Source organism: Peromyscus maniculatus, chromosome 20, assembly GCF_049852395.1.
Source record: "Peromyscus maniculatus bairdii isolate BWxNUB_F1_BW_parent chromosome 20, HU_Pman_BW_mat_3.1, whole genome shotgun sequence".
NCBI classification, from domain to species: domain Eukaryota; kingdom Metazoa; phylum Chordata; class Mammalia; order Rodentia; family Cricetidae; genus Peromyscus; species Peromyscus maniculatus.
This window is the reverse complement of record NC_134871.1, coordinates 37,694,869-37,710,099: the sequence shown is the minus strand read 5'-3', so window position 1 is coordinate 37,710,099 and position 15,231 is coordinate 37,694,869. Positions and strand designations below refer to the sequence as shown.

At 48.3% G+C, this 15,231-nt stretch overlaps 1 protein-coding gene across 4 annotated transcripts in view; it reads left to right on the top strand.

Moving 5' to 3' along the window:
* Zfat (zinc finger and AT-hook domain containing) overlaps positions 1-9,741 on the top strand; it is a 262,439-nt gene extending 252,698 nt beyond the window's left edge. For all 4 annotated transcript variants that reach the window (XM_076556010.1, XM_076556009.1, XM_076556007.1 and 1 more), the window contains one exon: positions 8,910-9,741. In XM_076556010.1, the coding sequence (XP_076412125.1) occupies positions 8,910-9,149 (240 nt within the window). In that variant the 3' untranslated portion in view covers positions 9,150-9,741. The remainder of the gene's footprint in view (positions 1-8,909) is intronic.
* The last annotated feature ends 5,490 nt before the right edge of the window (positions 9,742-15,231 follow it).

The following is a 15,231-nucleotide window of genomic DNA, read 5'->3' as shown; positions in this document are numbered from 1 at the left end:
AGGGGTAGATCCTAATCTCATCAAGTGTCTCTTCTGTCTGTCGGAGAGAGGCACCCATTGATTTTAATACCGTGAAGATCCCTGTAAGGGTCTTCTTAATGCTCTGGAGTCCTGCTGTGCTGTCTGGTCATTTCCCCCTTTGTCCATTTCTTTCCCTGGCACTCCGCTCCGTTTGTACTGAACTACGTGGGATTGTGACAGGCCTGCCAGGGGGCTGTGTTCCCCTGCCTGCTTATTTTCCCACCACTCTGTTCTTCAGACCCCTGCCCTCCCTAGTACTCCAGACCAGGGTCATCATTTCCGGGATTCCTGACCACACACTGCTTCTCTTCTGCTTTACTCCACCCTGACCGTCCAGGATCGAACCTCCCAGAGTCCTGATGTAGGACAAGTCTAGTATCAGCAGGGACTAGTCTGGACTTGCGGCTCTGTCAGGAAAGTAGTTGGCGTGTACTGATACTCCCAACAGAAAGAGGCCTATAAGCCATCTGTGGCATATGGGAATTCCACCCGGGAGAAATGTGGAAAATAGATGGCTTGTCATAAACGGTGCATTCATTATCTGCTTCACCATTTACAGGTGGGTCGGCACCAAGGTCATTCTTTATTTGTCTTACGAACAATTGTTAGTATGTTACAGGCCCAGGTTCAGAGAGTGACCCCACCCCACCCCCAGCAGCTCAGTGCTAGCTTGTCCCTCTAGACACGGCTCTGACTTGGAAGCTTTTCTTGCTCTCTGGCTCCTTGGTCACTTCAGAACTCGGCAGACTTGACAGCTTGCCCATCTGTTGATGTTGCTAGGAGAGTAGCCAAGAAAACGCTTAGGTTCTATTAACAGCATTCTGTGCTGTGGGCATCCTTGGAAATGAGAGCCATAGTCGTCCCTAGAAATCCCATCTCCACCTGAGGAGCTTGGTACATGGACTGTCTGAAGTACTGCTCTTTGATTCCTCTGAGATCTCAGTGCAGAGATGCTCTCTTGGCCAAGGCCCCTTCCTTTATCTCTGATAATAAACTGGGCCTTACTTGGTGCTCTTTGGAGAAGCTGAGCACATTCCCTAGGCAGCATGGTCCATGACCCGTTCAAGAAAATGACTTGCTGTTCACCATTTGCTACGTGAGCCTGGGCTCTGGCAGACAGGGGTAGCAACATATGCTGTGTTTCTCAGAGATAGTTCAATCAATGCTGTGACCCCATTGGGTGAAAACCTGGTCAGTGTTAATACAAGAATATATGGAAACATAAATTCAAGAAGCCTGGAGACTTCTTAGAAAGAGAGGACACAGATTGGAGCTCCCAAGGTCAAAATAGAATCTTTGGGGAAAGGGTAAGGGAGGTGGGAAGAACAGTATGGATGGACGTTCGGAGACAAGTGTGTGTGTGTGTGTGTGTGTGTGTGTGTGTGTGTGTGAGAGAGAGAGAGAGAGAGAGAGAGAGAGAGAGAGAGAGAGAGAGAGAGAGAGAGAGAGAGAGTGAGTGAGTGTTTGGGGACCAGAGCTGAGTGTGGAGGCAGGGGAGGGGAAGGGGCCAGGACAGAAAGGACCTTGCCAGTTCCAAAGGGGAACCTAGGCTCCGTGATGTGGTTGCTGTGACTAGTAAAGAATATTCACTAGAGTGACCATGGCACTGGAGGCTCAGTTCTTGGCTTTAAATGATGGATGACCTCTGTCTAGCTGAGGACCTCATCAGTTCAGGTGAGCCACCCTTGTCCACAAAGTGTGAGGGGACTCATTGAAGGACAGCAGGATAAGAACTCAAGCAGGGCAGGAATCTCGAAACAGGAGCTGATGCAGAGGCCATGGAAGAATGCTGCTTACTGACTTGTTCCTCCATGCTTGCTTCAGCCTGCTTTCTTATAGAATCCAGGACCACCAGCCTGGGGTGGCCATGCCCACAATGGGCTGGGCCCTTTGCCATCAATCCCTAATTAAGGAAATGCCCATCAGGCTTGTCTGCTTACAGCCAAATCTGAAGGCATTTTCTTAATTGAGGTTTCCCCCTCTCAGATGACTATAGTTTGTGTCAAGTTGACATAAAATGAGCTAGCACAGACACACATATACACAATTCCATATGTATATATATATATATATATACATACATATATGTGTATATATACATATGTATGTATATATACATATATATGCATGTACATGTGTGCAAATCCATCTTCCCATATTTTCTCACATAGAGTCACCCCACCACCACCACACACACACACCCCACACACGAGCGTTTGACTCTTGGATTCTTGGGTCATCTGTGCCTGGTCTCATTAATAACCTTGTCCGTGATGCCCATTCATGATGCTCTGTGAATTGTCTTGAGCATGGTTGGTCCTCCTGCCGACATTCTAAGCCCTGTGACCGTCTCCCTATCACAGAGTTCCCAGCAGGTTTTGAGCACCAGTCCTGAGCACCAGGAGTGCTAGAGAGGAGAGAGTAAGTAGTGGTTTTGTTCATTTGCTGAGCTGCAGCCCGAGGTGCCTTCCTTATCATGGACACTAATGACATCTAGAGAGAGCTGTTCTCCAAGGCATGGTTTAAAAAAAGGAACCTGGCTCAGGTTATTTAAAATGGATTTGCAGTGTGAAGGATGCCTAAAGTTGTGTGATTTCCTGGTAATGGCAGCAACAGTGACAGACACGATGGTGGACTTCTCTTGAAAGGCATACATGAGAGTCCCTATCCTGCCTGACAAGACCCTCCAATGATGACCCTTAAAGTGAAACCACTTGTCTGCTTGTAAGCCTGCAAGGGCCCTCAGGGTTGGGCCCATGGGCAGCATGTAATGGTAGGGTGCTGCTGGTTGTGTTCATTCAGTGGTAAATGAAATACGTGTCAAGGCAATTGTCACACACTTAAGGCCTTCCCACTCTGTCCTTCTGGTCTCTTTTCATTGTGGGCAACTGAACGATGCTCATCTTCCCTTAACCATCATTTATTTATGTACCACGCTGGATCTAGCTTTCCCTGTCTGAAGACTGGCAGTTCCAATGCCTATTGGAACTGAGCTCAAACTTGTTTTAGTAGATGGTTGAGGAGGATGTGGCCAGGAGCCCCGGCACAGGTGTGTGGGCATCTGGTGCCAGGGAGTTGTTTGCAGATGGTTTGGAGATCTCTGGGTGAAGGTGTCCTGCAGCTGTGTCCTTTTCATTCTGTTCCCTGGTAGCTTTAGAGAGTGCTCCTTTCAGTGGCAGCTAGTAAGAACATTTCCTCCTTTCCTCATTGCCGCCTCTGCGAGATTCAGCCATGAGCTACAGCTTTGTCTTCCCTTAATTATCTTTGTTTATCATATTTCCGTGTCCTTGGCTGAGTCTCTGGGTTGTTTTGATGTCCCAGGAGGTTGTGGTTGCTGCAGTCTCAAACAGAAGGACATGTGCTCAGGTTGAGACTCAGAAAGTGTCGGGGGCTGGGAGCTGAAGGTCAAGAGCTGCCTTGAGGAAGAAGTACTCTGCAGGCTTCCTGTGGACTGCCGCTTTTCTGTGGTATTTTGTTGGACAAGGTGCCTCCTTACATTTTTCTCCTGGCCAGTATTGGGTGCTGAGGATGCAAGGTGGAGTATGCCCAGTCCATAGGACCATGCTCTGAAGGATGGTTCTGCTCCGTTTATGACCTTGAGGCATGAAACACTCTGGCAGAGGAACCTCTCAGTGTATTCTTATTAAAGAGACAGTAATGAGATTGTGCTTCAGTCCAGCCCAAGAAACTGATAGGAGACTCAGGAAGAGGCTGTGCAGTGGTCCCAACACTCTGTTGCCCACTTGGCTCAATCCTGTGTTATTTTAAGTACCAGAAGTCCAGGGACCTGGATGAAGCCTTATCATGCACTGGACCATCCTTGGCTGTGGTAGGTAGGGCCCTGATTTTCATCTTCCCTGAGCCCCACACCCTCTGAGGCTTGGTGCTAAGTTCCTTTGGGTGACTGCTAGATCATCAGGACAAACACTGCTGTTTAAGCTAGCATCTGCACAGCAAGTATTGCTGTTCTCACCAGATGCTACAGGTCTACAAGGAGAACTTGGAGGTGGATTGTAACACAAAACCCATTCAGGTCCATGGGGCCCTGAGGGAGTGACGCGGTGCTTCTTCCTTGAGGATCTGTGAGCAGGAGGGATTTCTAGGACTTTCTTGGAAGTTGGGAAGGAGAACATTTAAACTTGTGGGAATGGATTGAAAATATAGAAAGAGCCAGACAGTGGTGGTACACCCCTTTATCCCAGCACTCGGGAGGCAGAGCCAGGTGGATCTATGTGAGTTCGAGGCCAGCCTGGGTGTGTTCCAGGAAAGGTGCAAAGCTACACCTGTCTTGAAAAACCAAAAAAAGAAAAAAGAAAAAGAAAATATAGAAAGGAGCTGAAGAAGGGGGAGAAGGAAAGACAGGTAAGGAATATGGAAATAGACCAGGAGGTGATTAGAAGGCCCTGGATGACATGGCATCCTGCAGAATTCCCATCCATGCTGCGGAGTGGACCATGAGATGAAGGTGAACAGACAGGGTCCCCACAGGAAGCTGCTCTCCAGCATCAATAGAGCCGCCAACTGTGGGGCCTTAGCAGGCTTCAGTCCTGATCCTAGAACACTTGAGACAGAACGCAGGACCTGATTTAGTGAATAATCTGTATAGTCCTGTGGGTTATGGTTTTCTATTAAGCTATCTGTGCTGCTAATAATTTAGCTGAAAGACATGTTAGATACAGCATTTGAGGAAAATGGAGTATCCATCTCAGGGGGTAATGACACTGTAAAACCTATATTATTTCTGCTGCAGAGCACAATTTTAAGCCTATGCTAATAGATTAAGCTGCTAGAGTGATCATTTTGAACAAAGAGAATGGTTAGAGCTGTACAGCCAACCTTTGTCTGCCTCGGATGGCTAAGGAGCAATAATTCTATCCTATCAATCTGTGACATGTGATACCATTAGTCACTGCCACGCTGCACCAGCCAAGGAAGAGCTCTAGACTCATTCATACAGACCAGGTCCAGCTTTTGCTACTTGTGAACTGCTCAACCTTAGATGGGTCACTGGACCCCCAGGAGCTTCATGGTCCCATTTGTGAAGAGGGAACAGATAGTATGTATGAGCAGTTGGGGTGAGGCTTGGGAAAGTACGCAGTAAACTGCAGACACTGGCAGCTGTTAACTTCTCTGGGAGCAGGGCAGGAAGTGCATGGCTTACAGCAATGGCAGAAAAGCCCATAGATCAGGTGACTCTTAGAATGCTTGAGGAGCACACGCCGAGAAAGGCTCACGAGCCCCTTTTATAAGCATTCCATTTCCCCTGGCTCATTATGGAGCTGAGTGTGTGGGGCAGGTACACCAACAGACAGCAGGTGAACTCAGGGAGCCCCAAGTTAGCTTGACCTGTGCTTACCAAACACATGTCTGTGCTAGGACTTCAGGGAAATGCACAGTCAGCATCATCCACCACCTTGTCTGGTGACTTCATCCAACCAAATGTGATGTACCGTGCATGAGATATAGTACTGGTTTTGCTGGACAAAACCAACCTGGGGCTGGAAACTGAAGAAGATAAACAGATGGAGAGAGAGAGCTCTTAAGAGGACTTTAACACTTACAAAAGGTAGCAGATAAATAGATGTAAATGTTCAACAAGGTGGTAAGAGGGGAAGTTTAGATGGGGTGAGGCCTGGCCTCAGAAACCTCTGCCTTGCCCTGTGAAATAGAGGCTCCGTCTATGTGTTGATGGCTAAGGCTCTTAGGTCTTAAGAGCTCATTGCAAACATTGCTTTAGACCTCAGCTGCCCTTTTCCCCAGGTTTCACACTGCCGTCCTGTGCACAGCCCTGTGTATCACCTGATCTCACCATGTCGTGATACATGATCCTGTCACACTTACCTGGAGCATGCTCTCTTTTTTACATAAGTGAAGTCCTGAGGACCTTAGTGTTCATCACCCGTCCCTTCCTTCCTCTGTAGTTTACCAGAGAAGGGAAGAGATGTGTAGCATGATCCTTCCCCCTTCCCAATCTCCTGTCAGGTATTGTCTTTCAAAGTGACTGAAGTCTGTATTTACCATTACAGTCTTGGTTCCTGCTACATCTTCCAAGATAAACAAAATGGATATAAACAGTTAAAGAAAGGGAATAAGTGTTTTGGTTTATTTGAAAAATGGGCTAGATAGTTTTCCCTCAGAATAGCTTTGCAGCTTCTGAATTCTCCCAGTCTCCTTTTAATATCTGTGATCAGAATGCCCAGACTCCCCGCACAGGTTTCTTTTCCCCTGAGTCTCTAGGAACTGAACCTGCCCTACTTGTTCCTGCTCAGGCAGCTTCAGTAATTAAGCGGCTGAGCTGAGACCCTCCACGCTGGAGAGTCATGAATGGGCAGGAGGCCACTATCGTGCTGTCAGTCACAGGCCAGGAGAAGAGTCTGAAGTGTCATGAGTGGGAGCTTGTGTGACTGCCTTAGCAAGTTTTCCTCATCTCCTGGGTGTCCTTTTCCCTTCCCCCACCCTCCTGGAAACCCACCCCACACCTGCATGGGACCCAAAGTCATCTGTGATGTGGTCATGACTTGTTTTGTGCCGCCCCCATCCATCATCATCTCCTTGTGGTGCTGTCTTACCACACATCACAGCACCTGGGATCCAGTAGACCATCCTCTAACAAATATTGGACACTTGCTCTGTGCCGTGCATTGACCTTGGATCTTGGGAAATCACTGTGACAAGACAGACACTGTCCCTACCCTCCCATGGTTTATGTCTATCAGTAAAAGTAGTAGTTTTGTCAAATGACGTCAGTACAGGCCATCAGAAGGTATTTAAGAAACTGTTTTCTTAAATGGATGAAGAAATGAATTATTCAGAAGACAGTGGTACTAGGTATTGCCCGCTTTGTAAACAGTTGCATTTCCTGTCTGCATGAGCGAAATCTTAAACTGTTGTGGCTTTGGCAGCTGGTTCTGCCGCCTCCTTGGGTCTGTGAGAGCTGAGCCTTAAGCTCCTGGCCCAGTCCCAAGGTGTGTCTAACCAGGAACTGCATTCAACCACACCAGCTCTAAGAAGTTGGCTTTTTTACTTAGCCTTTTGTTTCTACTTAGTGTCCTGGCTGCCCAAGGGCTTGCTGTATGGCAGAGACTCTGAAAGGAGCCCTATCCATTTTTTGTTTTTTCTTTTCTTTTCCTTTTTTCCCCCCTCAGCTTTCTCAGGTCCTATGTGGAAATGTGGGCCCCACAATGGAATGCAAAAATGTACTAAGCCTTTTCTATTGAGCCACCAACCAGCTCCTGAATCATGACACAGAGACTTACTAGTTTTGAGTGCTTGGCCTAGCTCTCTTAACTGAAATGAACCTGTTTCTCTTTATCTACCTTTTGCCGTGGGGCTTTTGCTTTTCTTTCTTCTGTGTATTTTTTTTTATTGTTGAATTTATTTTTATTTTATTTTACAATACAATTCAATTCTACATATCAGCCATGGATTCCCTTGTTCTCCCCCCTCCCGTCCTCTCCCCTTCCCCTCAGCCCGTCCCCCATTCCCATCTCCTCTTCTTTGTATTTTTCCTTCATGGCTTCTGGCGTCTGCTGGCTCGCTAGTGGCTGCCTGGCCTCTTGCCCTGGGGTGTGCCACTCATTCTCCTCTCATTCTTCTTTCCTTCCTCTCGGGCTTACATTTCCCCTCCTACTTATTCTCTCTGCCTGCCAGCCCAGCCTAGCCTTTCTCTGCCCTGCTATTGGCCATTCAGCTTTTCATTAGACCAATCAGGTGGCTTAGGCAGGCAAGGTGATACAGATGCAACACATCTTCACATAATTAATCACATCCTTACATCATTAAACAAATGCAGTATAGACAAAAGTAGCATACCTTTACACAGTTAAAATATTTCTCAGCATAAACAAATGTAACACATCTTTACATAGTTAAAATAATTTTCTACATGTGATTCCCTCGGTGGTGTCCTGAGGTGGGCATGCTGGTTCCTCTTTCACTGAAAGGTAGGCCAAGGGTTGTAGAGGGTCTTGCCCGAGCTTCCCAGAAGTCCTGGAGCTGACAGTCACACCTGCTCAGTGCAGTGCAGGGCACACCCCCTTGCCACTCAGACCCCAGAAAGGATAGCTACTCCACCATCCCCCATGGGCCAGTGGGCGTATCCACCAGCCCCTGGCCTGTTTTGCAGTCCTTCCCTTAGTTACAATCCAGGCTCTCAACTCTTCCTAAATTTGTCTCCTATTTCTCTTCTTAGGTTAAAGATGGTTAGTATTAAATTTCAAATACCCCAGAGATGATAGTCAGGGACATGTTACCTTAGCATTGGTAAGAACTTGGCCTTACCTGGACTCTGCCATCTTAGAGCTACCAAGAAAGTCCTGGCTGTCAGAGTCAGCTAGTTCTCGCCTCTGTCCTTGCTCCCTGGCCACCCCTGCTCAGCTCTGTAGCAGCATGTATCTATAGGCAGGCCTCCAAAGAATGGACAGGCATCCACACTGATAGACAGACCCTGGGAACTGTAGCAGTCAAAGTAGGATTCCCAGAGTGGTAAAAATGGAGAGTCCAGGAAGAACCTAGCCACTTTGTCAATATCAATGAACCAGCTATATATTTTTAGGAGCCTTTTACCCTATATTGAGTGTTTGTGCACTCAGGAACCCCATGGTGCCTTCTAACCACCATGCTTTAGTGGCTCCACACCTGTGGATGTCTGAGGAGGCAGCTTGACATCAGGGTGGGAGTTTGGATTTGGGGTGTGGATTCTCCCATTTGCAGCATGGAAAAGACCCTGATCATGTCACTACCTGTCACGGAGTCTCATTCTCCTCTTCCATGGAAAGGGCCCAAGTCAATGCTGAAATTGATGAGAGGATTGTGTGCAGCTTCCAATGCCACCTTTGTGATCCTGACATTGCTGTTGGACCTGTGTCACCTTTCTCTTTCCCTCCCAGGTCACCGATGAGGAGCCCAGTTCCAACCACACTGTCATGATCCAGGAGACTCTGCAGCAGGCCTCCGTGGAGTTAGCCGAGCAACACCATCTGGTGGTGTCCTCTGATGACGTGGAGGGCATTGAGACAGTGACCGTGTACACACAAGGCGGGGAGGCCTCAGAGTTCATCGTGTATGTACAAGAGGCCGTTCAGCCCGTGGAGGAGCAGGTTGGGGAGCAGCCGGCCCCAGAACTCTAGAGGACCCTCGTCTCCTTCAGCAGCCTTGGCTTTGTGGGCACTGGGGACCACCTAACCTTGCCTACTGGCCCAGATGGTGTTCTCTACACTGTCCTTGTGTGAGCAAGGCCAGTGCATCACCAGCAATACAGAACCCCAATCCTCAGCACAAATCACACCCCTGTCCCAGCATCCTCTGTTTCCGGAAGACTTTTACATCAACTGTCCTGCCCTGCCCCTCCCTTGCTTCAGGATCCAGAGACTCCCATCCCCATCAGCATCTTCTTTGGTTACAGCCCCAGCCCTTTGCTCCCCAGCCTCACCCCAGGTGCTCCTCCTCCTCTGGGCCCTCTGTGCTGTCTGTGAAAGGGAGACAGACACCACACAGCAAGTGGCCTTACGTATTTGAAGTTAACCACTGGGTAGGGTGGGTAGGACCATCCAAGCGCTCTCCACTGAGCCCCACCCTCCTCAGTGCAGGAGCGCTGGGAACAAATGACTGACCCCCCCACTCCTCTATCACAAGGGCCCAGCTTGGAATTCTGTATGCTTTTAAAATAAATGCATTTTCTCTCTTCACCTCTCATTCAGGGAGGTGGGGGAAATAAAAGCATTTTGTGCCTATTCCTCATCCTTCTTAGGGGGTGGTTTGCACTCCCTCGACCCAAGTCCCCTCTTCCCAGTGGAGCTGTGTGCAGGGGTGCGGAGACAGGCACACAGACAGTGGCACTTCCTGCTGGCATCCCGGTTACCCCTCACCTCACCCCGCAGGACCCTCTAGCACTTCAGCAGGAGGTCAAGCAATGTCTGGGCACCGGGAGATGAGAGAGTAGGTTGGCCTGGCCTCAGAGGAACAAAGGACCCTCTGTTGCATGTGTTAGTTAGAAGCAGTGGCCTGTGAAAGGGCTGTAAGCCTTGCTGTGGGGTTATGGAGGGAGAGCAGCTGGGCTGGCCCCTGTCACCCGCTTACACTAGACAGTGGACAAAGAAAATTTCTACTTTGATCCAGGGTGAGGGTAGCTGCAAAGGGAAGGTGGGAAAGATTATCCATAAACCAGCTCCACACAGTGGGGGGAGGGGGCTCCTGAAGAGACTGGGGGTGGCCGTTTGATAGACTGAGGTGGGAGGGTCAGCCAGTGTTTGAGGAGCCTCCTGTCCAAACAAATGTCTCTAGATATGGCCAGCGACCAAAGTGGAGGCAGAGAATCTGTCCCCGGTCTGGTCCTGTCATCCTCACCCTCATCCAAGTGTCCTCAGCAAGTTGCTAGAGTTCTCCTCCAGGTTCAGTTACCTCTGAATGAGGATGATTGCTTATGGACAGACTCAAGTGGGTGCTGAACCTTGAGAGGCTTTGACCAAGGCAGAGACCTTGGCTCACACAGGAAGCATCCCTTGTTGTTTATATTCCTAGGGATAGGAGGAATATCAGACATCCTTCAGCTCTTCCCTGAGAAGGGTTTGATGAGAGAGAGAGAGAGAGAGAGAGAGAGAGAGAGAGAGAGAGAGAGAGAGAGAGAGAGAGAGAGAGAGAGATATGTGGATGTAACAGGAAGCTCTGGGGCATTCCACGCTGTAGGAGGCTGCTGTAGGAGGAGGCTGGTGGTTTCTGGCTGTCTATATCTTTGTGGACATCCAGGATGGGCAGAAGGGTGGATGCCTCACAACTTTGGACTGATTTTGTAAGACAGGTGGAACATGGCAGTGGTAATCAAGTATAGCCTTTTCCTACCTCTCCCTTTGGACCTCCTCACCACCATGGCTGTGTTAGATAGTTTTTTTTTGGCCCAACTTGTATTTTATGTCTGTTTAAGATATAACTACGGGGGCTGGAGAGATGGCTTAACAGTTAAGCACACAGACTGCTCTTCTAGAGGACCTGGTTTCAATTCCCCAGCACCCACATGGCAACTCACACCTGTCTGTAACTCGTTCCAGGGCGTCTGACACCCTCACACAGACATACATGCAGGCAAAACACCAATGGACATTAAATAAAAATAAATAACTTTGGAAGGCTGACTGGACCCTGCCTTCAGACTTCCTTTTCTGTTAGGTGTATGCTTGGCCAGATCTTGATGTGTTACGACATTTTGTCTGCCCACTTCCTGTGACTCTGTAAGGTCAGACCACAGGTGCTTCCATGGTGCTCACCAGTGCCAGTGGCACAGCTGGGCTTTGTCTCAGCAGCAGCCCAGGGAACTGGGGCCAGCAGTAGAATTTTCGTGATGGGGAATGCTAGAACCGAGAAATCACTTGAGTCTGAATCTACTACACGGTGCTAATAATGAGTTTGAACAAGAGCCAGTGGAAGAAGAGAAGAAGCCCATGACCAGTCTGAGACCAGACACAGACAAATCAGTCAAGAGTATCTGTGGTACCTGGGACTGGGCTACAGGAACAGTGTAGTGTTGAGCAAGCCTGGAAGCTTCTAGTTCTGTTCTCAGATGCCCCTGAAACTCTTCTGATGTCATCTACGCTGCCTGTCACTGTGCAGCCAGGACTTGTTCGCCAGGCTCACCTAAGCTGGCGTTTGGGCCAGACGGGAACAGCCCAATTTCCCTTCTCAGCAGGCATATGGCTTTGGTTGGGCGAGCGCTTCACTCCCTTACTGGTGCTTGGGGGTGATGAACTAGAGAGTGTCCTGAGGTACACACAGCTCCTGTTGCATGCCAGCCTGTGAGATGCTCACCATCCTGAGGTCAGTCCTCTCGATGGCACTGGGAAGGGTGGGTGTGCTTGCTTACATGGTGTGCGGACAAAGATGTCCATAGAATGAGAGTATGGGGAATAGTCTCCAGGGAAGAGCTCCCAAATTGCTTCTCTGTTAACGAGTGGTCAGCCCTAAAATCATGTACATACAAGCAGCATTATATGAACTGAGCCGGTTACATGTGTATATTTAAAAACACGCACAATAATAATAACAAACACAATTAAGGAAATAGGGACCATGAATTTCAGAGAGAACAAATGGGGCATACCTGGGAAAGGTTGGAGAGAGGAAGGGAAAGGGGAAAATGACACAATTATATTTTAATTTCAAAAAATAATTTTTAAGAAAAAGAGCAGAGGAAACCCACTGAGTAATGCTTGATGAGCTCAGCATGCGTTGGGCAGAGGGCAACCCTGCTTCGCTGTGGACATGGTCTCCCACCTGGCTGAGGACCCTGAGCTGCATTGATCTGCATTTCATGCTTGGAGGTGACAGTGACTCATTTTTTAACCTGTATCTACAAGACTAATTTAGCAAATTAATTTCTCTTGTACCAGCTATTTAAAATTCATTAGCTTTTGTGGCTGACGACTTTCTCCTTGCTATTCAGATCTGTCTTTCAAAAAGGCTGGAGCAAAAAGACCATGTGGTGTTAAGCCCTCTTCCTGCCGTGTCCCTTTGAAAGGGTCCCAGTGAATTGTCTATGCTGTCCCTGGAAGCACCCTAGTGCTACATCAATCTTTCCCAAATGGTAATAATTTTAAGTCCTACAGGGATGTCTTTGGGAATCAATCAACTAATACTTTGCTGGAAAAGAAAAAAAAGGAGGGGGCTCTTCTGAGGGAACTTAACTTTCCATGTACCACAAAATTTTCTAAGTAAATTGTTTTGGAGTAAACCCAGCCCCCTTCTTAGCCATGACAAGGACATGTTTGGGTTTGATTTAAAAAATTCTCGTCTATCACTGTCACCATTCCGGCCCTAATTTAAAGCTTCGGTGACTTGTAGTAGTAGATAACAGTTGTTACACTTGCTGCGGGCTAAGAAGGCAACGACAGCTTGGTATATTAAACTACCACAAAACAGACAAAAGAGAAAAGGAAGGTCTATGGGGACAGAGGAGGCTGTGACAGGCCAGAGTTGCCTGGGGGAACTGGGTCCAGGACAGTAGTGCTTGTCACACAGTTCTTGGTCTTGATTCTTGTGCCCACACCTCTCTCCTAAGTGCTTCCAGTCATATCTGAGAGGCACAGACACTTGGACAGTAGCCCTGCCCTAAGGGTGCTGGTAAGGGTGAGCCACCTTTCAAGGGGCCCCTAGTGAGGAAACTACCCAACCCACTTTTTGCTTTGTTTTTCTCCCCAGCCAAGACATATGCAATTTTCCTGTGCTCTGTGCTCTTACCATGATGTACTGTCTCACCACAGACACAAAGCCATGGGCCCATTCATCAGGTGCTGGAACACGCCCCCCACACACACACACACCCACACACACAAAGCTGGGAGCCAAATAAACTGTCCGAATTCTTATCTCAAGTATTGTGCTATAGTGACAGAAAGCTAACCCATTTGATGACATAAAGCCGCATTTTCATAGGAAGTGCCTTAAAACTGTGTCCTTCATGGCAAGAGGATGAATAGGCTCCTTTCACGTCTTTTCTAGAGAGCACTGACCCTCCCTGTCCATGTGGGCACAGGCTTTATGGCCTCATCACCACTTCCTAATAGCATCACTTTAAGAGTCCGGATTTCAAACTGGAATTCAATCACAGCAGTGAGTTATTTCACTACCAAACCAGTTCCAGAGATGAGAGTACATGGAAAGTTCATCACGTCACATCTTCCCCCCGACCCCACCCCCACATATTTAGAGAGGAGAGACCATGTGAAGGGAATGTGAATGAACATACCATATCCATGTGCGGAGTGTTGGGGCTATCTGTGTTCTATGTGTGCAAGCAGGCTCAGAGGACGGCAGACACAAGAGCAGCGAGCATGCAGATGTCCCCCTTTGGACCCACTGAGGAGCTGAGCATCCCACTGAGGGTCTGGGGAAGCCTTGCGCCTGCCATTTCATTCTCATACTGCCGTTAGTTCTTGCTGCTGCTGATCTTAACCACCTTTTGTCAGAACAGGACAAGGGAGACTTGGAGGAGGGCTTTAGAAAGCCACCCCCATACCCCACTGCGAGAATCAGCCCTTCCCAGTGTGGGGCTCCACAGAGGTACAGCTGTTCTTCCTTTGGTATACATTGGGTATCAGGAGCCTCCAGAAGGAAAACATCCAGAGCCGTCGACACTGTTGATCTGGATGTCTGTTCCTGACTCTCCAAGATGTCACTACTAACCCCAAAGTGCCTTGTTTCTTTGCAGTGAGCAACAGTTTTATTGGAATATTTGCAAACCTAAGGCTCTTGTTCCCTCCATGCTTTTATATTCTCCAGTGCCAGACTTACCTTCTCATAGGAGCTGATCATGTGTTACCCAGAGGGACTGCTGTCTACAGAAGGGAACACTCCGAATAATCTGGCTCCCTCAGTGACTGTTTCTGCACTCTCGAACTGTACATATTTAGTGAAAGTAATTTCAGGTAGGTGAACTTGTGTGAGTAGGAGGCTGTGAATCAGAAACCCTTGGGTGGGAAGAGAGTTAAGTGTCTTGTACTTGCACCCAGCCCACTTAGCAGGGACCTTATCTATGGGAGGCTGGCCAGAAAGATGATCAGATCAGAACGCAGTGTGTACTCTGCTATCCACATTCAGTTCACCTAGACAATGTCTTAAGCTGCTCTCCAGAGGAAAGGATTCTGGATGAGCAGAAAGTAAAATTTGTATCCACCATCATGCTACTTTATCCATGAGGGGTGTTACAGGCCGAAGGAAGGGAAGAACTGCCCACTTGTGGAAGCCAGTGTGCTGGCACCTCTCCTAAGAAGTCCCCTCACACACCTGAGCAGTGAGCCAGTCCTTTGGGAGTCCTCATGAAAGGCACAGACCTGCTGCCAGGAAAGTGCATACACACAAATGGTACTGTACTTGCAGGGCGTCATCATGGTCCCTAAGTTAAGGATCTTTGATCTAAAGCTGTATAGCTTTAGGCAAGTTTTACGTTGTCTGTGCCTCAGTTTTCTTCCCATACCATAAGGCTGACAGTGAGAATATTTGTTGAGTCTGCATATGTTACCTCCTAGTCATGGCACCGATTTCCCAGTTGCAGAACGCATGAGCTGTGGCAGTGTAGAACCAAGCGATGATTTTCACACTTGTGTGTCCAGTTCCAGCTCCCCTTCCACACTCCTCTAGTGCAATCTGGAGGGGAATGTTGTCAGAGGGAGATAGAATGAAAAAGGAGGCATGCTATCAGCTGAGGCAATGAACCACCACTAGGGG